The sequence below is a fragment of the Malania oleifera genome, chromosome 3, assembly GCF_029873635.1.
Source record: "Malania oleifera isolate guangnan ecotype guangnan chromosome 3, ASM2987363v1, whole genome shotgun sequence".
NCBI lineage: Eukaryota > Viridiplantae > Streptophyta > Magnoliopsida > Santalales > Ximeniaceae > Malania > Malania oleifera.
In genome coordinates this window covers 65615567-65624486 of record NC_080419.1, presented here as the reverse complement: position 1 = coordinate 65624486, position 8920 = coordinate 65615567, and the positions used below count along the sequence as shown (strand labels likewise).

The 8920-nt window shown below is 39.7% G+C and overlaps 1 protein-coding gene across 1 annotated transcript; it reads right to left on the bottom strand.

The window, feature by feature from the left end:
- Positions 1 to 970: 970 nt before the first annotated feature.
- LOC131151020 (probable xyloglucan endotransglucosylase/hydrolase protein 23) lies at positions 971 to 2305 on the bottom strand. Its single transcript, XM_058102178.1, has 3 exons — positions 1928 to 2305; positions 1582 to 1775; positions 971 to 1466 (listed from the first exon to the last, which is right to left on the bottom strand). The coding sequence occupies exons 1-3, from the start codon at positions 2225 to 2227 to the stop codon at positions 1055 to 1057; spliced, it is 906 nt and encodes a 301-aa protein (XP_057958161.1). The 5' UTR covers positions 2228 to 2305; the 3' UTR covers positions 971 to 1054.
- Positions 2306 to 8920: the final 6615 nt, after the last annotated feature.

Sequence of the window (8920 nt, the reverse complement as noted above, 5' to 3'; positions counted from 1 at the left end):
AAAAATGTGATTAATCAATCTGTTGTGAAATCATACTCGAAGCTTACATCACACACATAGAAAATATGAAAAATAGAGAAAATCAAATGAGAGAAGGAGAACAATGAATTTATGTAGTTCAACATTCTGCCTACGTCCATGGAGCGCCTTTGCAATTTTCACTAAATCATTGAGCTAAAATTTTCTTAGAAATTCAACCATATATAGCTCACATGAAAATCCTAAAATACCCTCATATGATAAAAATAAATAATCTACGCACTAACTTATACGTATAGTATTGTACTAATGGGGATGGGGAGGAGGGGCAAAGGGCTTGACTTCTTTGCACCACCCCAATGCAACTATTGGATTTTTTTTTTTTTTTTTTTTAAGTAGATATAAATGTCTCATGCATGGAAGGTCCAGGGATCCTATGCGCCCCCTTGGCCTCCACACAAAATCTTTTACTTGTACGATCGAGACTTCAAGGGACTCCTCTGACTATGAGTCGTAAGTCAATACGATCATAATTTATATAAATGTTATATGATGTAGCAATTTACAAACAAAACTTAAAACTTAGAAGGGGAGAGAAAAAATTGTCATCATTGGAAAAATGATCTTATGAATAACATGACATAGAATATCAAAAAGTCAAATTTGTGAGTATAAGTTTTGGATAGGAATTTGATGAATGGATGGTGTTTTAAATTTTTACGCCCCCTTCATAAGTAATTAATTTATGATTGTGATTGCCTAGGCAGTTTGATAAAAATGGACGGTTAATTATTATTTATAAGCAAATATTAGAATTTAGGTAATTAATATATCTGAAAAAGTAGTGTTCAGCACAATCTTAAAGTTTTACAACATCAAATTAACATGATTGTAGAGGGTATTACATGGTACATCAATTAAAACCAATGAATATATATATATATATATATATATATATATATATATATACACACACACACACACCACGGTACTAAATAATGAATGAATAAATTAATTAAATGGGATTGAAAGACAAAAAATAAAAAGAAAAAAAAAGTGACTGGATCCTCTTCAATTAAGGCATGCTGGAGGTGCACTCTGGAGGGAGACCTTGTGGGAAGCGCTTCGTGTCCGTGCAATAATTGTAAATCATGTAGTTTTGCTGAACCCATTTTAGTCTTTCTTGACTTGTAGAATCCAATTCCTGAGTGCGCCACGAATTCGCAGTACCAGAGGTTGAAGAAGATGGAGGTGAACTACATGAAGATGCTCCGGATGACCACACACAAGCATCAGCATTGTAATTCTTGTAGGAGGCTGTGAAGGGTGCTTGGGTCCAGTCTGCCTTCACCAGCCCACCTCTTGTGGCCCAATCATCCGCATTCCAAAGACTGGAGTATATTCTCATCGGCTGATTTTTAGGAAAGGGAACACCCATTGATTCCATGTTCTTGAATTCCCTAATAGGCGTGCCATCAACGGAGAAGCTGAAACAGAGACACGGTCAAGATGTTAATAAACATAAATTTAGATCGAACTGGGTTCGCTGGAACTGTATATATAATTAATTTTGTCACCTTAGTTGGGAGTACATGTACTTACATTATGGCTTGAGCATTCCAGAGGATGGAATAGGTGTGAAAGTCAGCAGTGGGATCAAACCACAAATAGAATTGCTGCTCCCTATTGCCTTTGCCTTGGCCGAAAACATTGGTATGAAGAATGTAGGGATCTCCACTCAAGTTCCCCAAGAATTCGAAGTCTATCTCGTCGTGGGTCGATCCTTGGGACGACAACTGCAGCACATGCTTGATGCGTTAGTTAAACAAATTAACATTCCCAGGATGGAGAGCTAAATTTTATCCTACCTCTGAAATATTCCACACGTTTATTCCAAAATTTTAATTAAAATTAAAAGCTGATTGAAAAGCTTGGACTAGCTGCTTACATAGTAGGCAGTGACGGTGCCTGCGGAGTTACCGGGGACGAGCTTGAGCTGCATGTCGATCTTGCCGAATAGGTACTCCTGCTTGGATTGAAAACCAGAGCCAGAGGCTTTGTCGAGGGAAAGAGTGAGAAGGTCGCCATTGTTGAGAATTTGAGCACGACCGTCTCCCCAAGTGATGTCAAAGTTCTCGTAGAAGTTGGTTGCAGACGAGAGGGGTACTACTGAAGAGCTGAACATAAGAGAGAACAGCAGCATCTTCACAACATTTGAAGAAGAAAGCAGAGACGAAGCCATGGACATGATGATACTAAGCACAGGGAGGAATTGGAATTTGTTGGTACCAATAATATTGGGATTAAGAGGAGGGATGGTATTGGAGTGTGCTTGGGATGGAAGGTGTGTTGGGTTTTTTATACGAGAGAGAGGGAGAAGAGGAAATGGGCATGAAGCTTCAGTTCAGCTGTGGACAGTTGGCATATCAATAGGAAAAAGCATAATAACACAGTTGGCAAAATGGGAATAGCAGTTGGCGTTAAATTTTAACCCTGTAACGCGGTTTGGCATCATTTCAAGTTTTGGACACCCATTGGCTCGAGACTCTAGAGAGATCAGTTTTTCACTATGGAAAAAAGCAGGGCCATGGGCTACCCAATTGAAAGACGTAACGGCAAGGAATAAAACTGGGTCTGGCTGGTGTTCCCTGTTTTTAGACGAAGTCATGACTCGCGACTTCCTTACCTACTTCAAATTTTACTTATATAATTTCCTCAAATATTATATTTTCTGGGAACCAGAAGTAGAAGTTCAATTCCAGTAATAGTTTAATTGTGCTTTCAGTAAGTTTCGGACACCATCATTTCTAAGAAAAAAAATGTCTTATAAACTTGACTAGGAAGAGTAATAAAAAACATGACTTGTGTCGCGACGTCCCGGACCCAAAAATGGGTGGGTTTGGCTTGCGAACCTTGGGAAAATGATGGAATGTGTGATTTTAAAAAAGTATTTTTCGTGGAAAATAATGTGAGATGGAGTCGCCACTAATCTTTTGAAGTGCGGTTAGAACACTTGATTGCTATCCCATTAAGGTTAGAATCGGCATGCGTTACCAGAGTCGGGCTCAAGATTACGGTTACACGAGGAGAAGATATTAGTACCCCCTACATGCCCGTTGTTACGAACGGTACCAGATTAATCAAATATTATCTCGAAATAAATGTAATAAGCTTTTAAAAATTACTCCCTTTCAAAAATCAAAAAAATGAAAATACTATATAGGTATTCCCTCATAACCGGTGCAATGCAATACTCCGAAGAATCCATGCCCTTTGTTGCAAACATCGGAAGGAAAATCGAAAATAGAGTACAAAATACTCTCCCAGGGGTTTTTGAAATCTGTACGTTTTTCTAAGTAGTAAAAATACTATTCTGAAAGGTTTTTTTTGGAATTTGTTCGGATGAAAATTGTTTCCTGTACCTAAAAAACATTTTTTGCGACTTTTCTGACGTGTGAAAACTTTTTTGTTATTTTCTGTGATTTTTCCCGAACTTCAAAAATAGTATAAATAAAATCAATTGAAATCAAAGTATGAAAAATGTTTTTGGGTTTTTTGAGAATTTTGTGATCTTTTGTGAATTTTCTGAACATCCAAGTAATAATCAAGTAAAAAGGAGGGAGCTGGCATGAACCGGTTTGGGGGGATGATGAACTGGTCAAACGTTGACCGGTCCCGCGAAAACCAATTTAAGGTTTTGGTCGAGACCATTGTGGGTTTTCCAATATTTTCCTGAACAAAATGAAATTTGAAACAAAAACCGTGAAAGGAAAATTTTTGGGGTTTTTCTAGAAATTTTGTAACTATTTAGGGACTTTATTTGAAATTTAAAACATATTTTTTTGAATTTTTGTGAAGTGAGTGCAAAAACATGCTTTGGAAATTTTTTGGAATTTTACCATATTTTCTTCAAAAATTTTCGAGCGAAAATCATGTTCAAATCTTTAGGAGATTTTTTTTAAAAATTTTTTTAGGAATTTTTTGGTTTTTTATGTATTTTTTGTGATTTTTATGGATTTTTTGGGAATTTATTTAAATATATATACATATATATACACATACCCAACCGACCCTTTACCGGTTCAGGGACCCGAACCGGTTTAAAGGAGAATTGGTCCACATCAAGCGGGTCAACCCATTTTAAGGTCTTTGGTCAAGACCAGAAGTGCCACGTGGCGAGGCCAGAGTGGCGCAGAAAATGCTGATGAGATCCACAACATGGCACAATTGCGGACGTACACGGAGATGCGGATCCAACAGCTAGGAGGGACCCTAAGTGCGCTTGCACGCATTAACAGTGAAGGAGACGAAGGGGGCCACGTGGCCTGACATGGATGGATGAGTGGCTGTGAGTAGCAGGGATCATTAATGGTCTGGGGACGATGCGCCATGCGTCACTCGGCGAGCGGAGTAGATGGGCGTGTGTCATCGAGAAAGTACTAACGACATTTAATGCCTCTATCTTAGACAATCTGAGCCGTTGGCACATTGCAGGGGTTGAATGGCCACAATTGGTACGAGAATACCTAATGTTGACCATGTCTCCCGTGGAACAATTTGGATCATTAATGAGTGAGGGACTCCAACAGTGGGAGATGGAGTTGCTTGAGACCTCCTACGTCGCTTAATCTTAACACTCGATAGAAACCAGAAGTGAACGGTTAGGATTCAACCATATGTGATTTTGATCGTGCGGAGATGAAGTATTCCACATGTCATGATCCTCGGGTTTCTAATTAGAACATATACAAACTAAAAATTTTCCTTTCTATCATTTTTCTAACCTGCCCACAAACCCTCTCCCTCCTCAGCTGAAACCCTAAGTCTCTCCTTTCTTCCTCTTCATGAATCGTCCCTAGCCCATACTTTCTCAGCTCACTGTCCCCTTTTCAGCGTTTTGAAATGATCAACAACCTTAAATCTTCCTTGACACGTCCCTTTACTTCAAGCTCAACCCTACTTTTTTCTTTTTCTTTTTTCTAAACTCCCTGTAAGCCATAAAGCCAAACTCTCAGTTCTCTGCAACTTTCTCAACTTCTATGTTTTTCTCCATCTCAATGAAAAACCCTAACCCATGGTTCGTCTCCCTTACTGAAACCAAAGCCTCCAAACCTCGATCCTTTCACCCCCTTTAAATCTAAATGCTCTTTGACCTATCGAAGGAATTTTTCCTCACACATTCTCAAGTCCAAGTATTCTCCCTGTTCAAAATGGGACAGACCCGAAGACCTGAACCCTTGAGGATTCTGGGGGATCTGAAATCTTCGAAGTGGAGATTCGTTTGACTATTCAAAAGCCAATCCTTAGACAAGTGTCCTCCCTTACCTCTATTTATTTCATGGTGAAGTTTTTGTTTTTTTTTTGTTTTGTGTTTTCTTTGTTTTGAAATCTGAGGTGGGTATGTATGATTTTCGAACTGTGATTATGGCTATTGGTGCTCGATTGATGATTTGGTTTCGGGAATTGTAGGGTACGCTTGCAGTTTCAAAGGCGGGGACAAGTTGACTCGTCCTCACCTGGTGAGTGAGTGGGGGGTTGACTCGCCTGAGTCAACACATGGTGAGTTATGGACTCAGGTATACCCGAGTGGGGGACGTGGCCTAGTCATGTGGGGGGAGTAAGCTTGTGTGGGCTTTGGTTAGCTTCATGATAGTGGGCCTGGTATTTTGACAATTTAAAATGGGCTGGGTAGAGTGACTTCAAAAATGGGTAATGGGATCGTTTCAAAAGCTAGGTTAGTGGGCTTATTTTACGAACCGAGTCTAGGGGCTGATTAGGTTTGAAATGGGCTTCGAGTTGTTAAAAATACAAGGCCGGCCCACTTCCATTTTTAGACAAGGCCCAAGGTCTTTTAAAATAGAATCCAGGGTGGATTTTTATTTTTTTATTTTTAAAAAAAAATAGGTCCCACATGAGTTTTTAAAATGGGCTGGCCCAAAGGAATTTTAAAACAGATTTTGGCCGGGTTAATGGTGAGGATCCGGACTCAAGCTTGGGTTCGAGGGTCGAGGATCGGATCCAAGGGGTGTCGAAGAAGGAGAACCCGGATTCAGATTCGGATTCAGGCTAAGTGAAGGTCTACATTGGGTCGGATCGATCTTAGGTTCATCCTTGGACCTAAGAACTAGAGAACACCTGCATTCACACACGCACAGTACACAGTCTAAGAATTAGGATAATGAAGAGAAATTTACCTAAGGTCTAGTACTCCTATGGTCTTCCTCTCCTTGCTGTGCGTGTGTTTGTGCTTTGGTTTAGCGCTCTGAATTCTGCTTCTCCTGCTCTTTGTATCTGTCTGTGTGTGAATTTGAACGTCTAAGCGGGGGGTTTCTGGATGGGAGTCCCTGATCTCCTGCTTTGGGTTCTGAACAGGAAGGCACTAAGGAGTACCTCTCTGTTGATCCGTCTGCACCTTTGCCTATGAATGCTACTTTGTAAATCAGAGCTTTCTCAACTCTAAAGCTCTCAATTTAAGAGAGTACTGCTAACTCTCTTCTCCCCAAACTCTCTCCGATTTTTTTTTCCAAATTAGGTAGAACCCCTATCTCTAATGCACTATTCTCTCAATTTGGCAGAGTACTCTTATGCTCTTTTTTCTTTCTCCCCTCTTCTCTGAATTTTTTTTTTCTTTCTTCTCTCAAGTTCACCAGGGTTTCCCTTCTATCTGAGGGTGCATTTTGGCACCAAAACTCTCTCCACTAACCGATTTCTCAACTAACGGATTTGTCAGGGAATAATCTTATTCTCTGTGATTTTATTTCTCATTTTCTTTTACTATATTTTTTTTTTGGATTTCAGCTACTAACAATTTGAGTTGCAATTGCTTTTGTGCGCAGGTAACTTCGAGGCTCCAGGTGGTGGCCCACGAGTGGATGGCATGGCATCTTCTTTTTAAGTTTTATTGTATTTATTTTGTATTTCATTTCCTGCATGTACCGTCGGGTAGCCTGTACTGCAACAATTATCTGTAACCTCTTTTTAATTTTGTTTTTTTCACTTTTTCTAGCTATAATGTTCCCTTGCTGTATTTTCTGCTTGTGACTTCATAAAGGGTAGGTGCCCATCCAAGTAATGCATGTAATCTTGACCCAAAATTTTTGACCAATTTTGTCCTAAAAGAAACTGGTGATTTGAAGCATGAATTTTACATCTAAATAGAAACCCGTTTTTAAAATTGAAGGACTCATTCGATTAAAAAAACTCATCAAAAGTTTGAAAGATCTAATTAAACCTTTAAAGCTCAGCTTTCAACCACACATCTCTTAATTTGGAAATCTAACTCAAGGATTGTCATTTAGTTTTGAATAAGACTTTTTAGAATGAATTTTAAGAACGAACATTTTTCAGCACTAAATAAATCTTTAGGAAAAAATTTTAATTTAAAAACATAGAAAAAAGGACTTAAACAGCTTTTCCTAGAATACTGGGACTTGACTCAAAATGACAATAAGGTTCTAATTTTTTTAAGAAAGGCTCGAATTTGACACGGGGTTCCAATTAGACTTAAAGTCAACTCTGCTACACCAGGTCTTTTCAGGAAAGCCTAGTAAAAATTAGGGTGTCTACAGTTGCCCCTCTTTATAGGCACTGTTGCTTGATAATAACAGTGGAGCTTGCTCTTATGTTATTTCTAGAGTAACATGGCTATAAAAATAAAAGACGCCAATTTTTACTAGGCCAGAGCAAATTGATCATTAAGGGATTTTTTGTTTTTTTCTATATTTTTGTTTTTGATTGGTGGATTCTAAGGTATCTTGTCTCAGATTTGAGAATTTAGGCATTGTAACAGTCGGTGACTCGTGCCAGGATAAACCTGAATACTATAGAAAATGATAAACTCGTACCAGGACGAACCCTAGCACTAAGCAAATGATGGCTTGCACGGGGATAAACTCGAGCGCTATAGCAACTGAATGGCTCGCGCCAAGATAAACTCAAGCGTTATAGCAACTGAATGGCTCGCATCAAGATAAACTCGAGCGCTATAGCAATTGAATGGCTCGCTCCGGGATAAACCAGAGGGCTATAGTAACTGAATGGCTCACGCCGAGATAAACCAGAGCACTATAGCAGCTGAGAGGCTCGCGCCGGGATAAACCCAAGCACTGTAGCAACTGAAAGGCTTTTCGCCAGGATAAACTCGAGCACTATAGCAACTAAAAGGCTCGCGCCGAGATAAACTTAAGCGCTATAGCAACTGAAAGGCTCGCACCGTGATAAACCCAAGCACTATAGCAATTTAATGGCTCGCGCCGGGATAAACTCGAGCACTATACCAACTGAATGGCTCGCGCCAGGATAAACCCAAGCACTATAGTAACTGAATGACTCGTGCCGGGATAAACCCGAGCACTATAGCAATTGAAAGGCTTGCACTGGGATAAACCCAAGTGCTATAGCAACTGAATGGCTCGTGCCAGGATAAACCCGAGTGTTATAGCAACTGAAAGGCTTGCGTTGAGATAAACCCGAGCGCTATAGCAACAGAAAGGCTCGCGCCGGGATAGACCCGAGCACTATAGCAACTGAAAGGCTAGCGTTGGGATAAACCTGAGCGCTATAGCAACTGAAAGGCTCACATCGGGATAAACCTGAATGCTATAGCAACTGAATGACTCGCGTCGGGATAAACTCGAGTGCTATAGCAACTGAATGGCTCGCGCCAGGATAAACCCAAACGCTATAGCAAAAAATAAGAATTTTAGAAAAAAAATTTTGAGTGTTGGAGACAAATTTTAGGAATTGAAGGCCTATGCGCCAGTCTAAGCATGTCATTTTGTTCCTAGGGGCAATTGCCCTAGTTTCAAAGTATGTCATTATGTTCCTTGGGTCAATTGCCTCAATTTCAAAGTATGTTATTTGTTCCTGGGGTCAATTGTTCCAGTTTCAAGATATGTCATTCTGTTTCTAGGAGCAATTGCCCCAGTTTCAAGCATTTCTC

Coding starts and splice junctions, on each gene's coding strand:
- LOC131151020 (XM_058102178.1), bottom strand. CDS start 2,227: ATGTCCATGGCTTCGTCTCTGCTTTCTTCTTCAAATGTTGTGAAGATG. Junction 1,776..1,927: donor GCACCGTCACTGCCTACTAT/GTAAGCAGCTAG, acceptor CATGTGCTGCAG/TTGTCGTCCCAAGGATCGAC. Junction 1,467..1,581: donor TGGAATGCTCAAGCCATAAT/GTAAGTACATGT, acceptor TCTCTGTTTCAG/CTTCTCCGTTGATGGCACGC.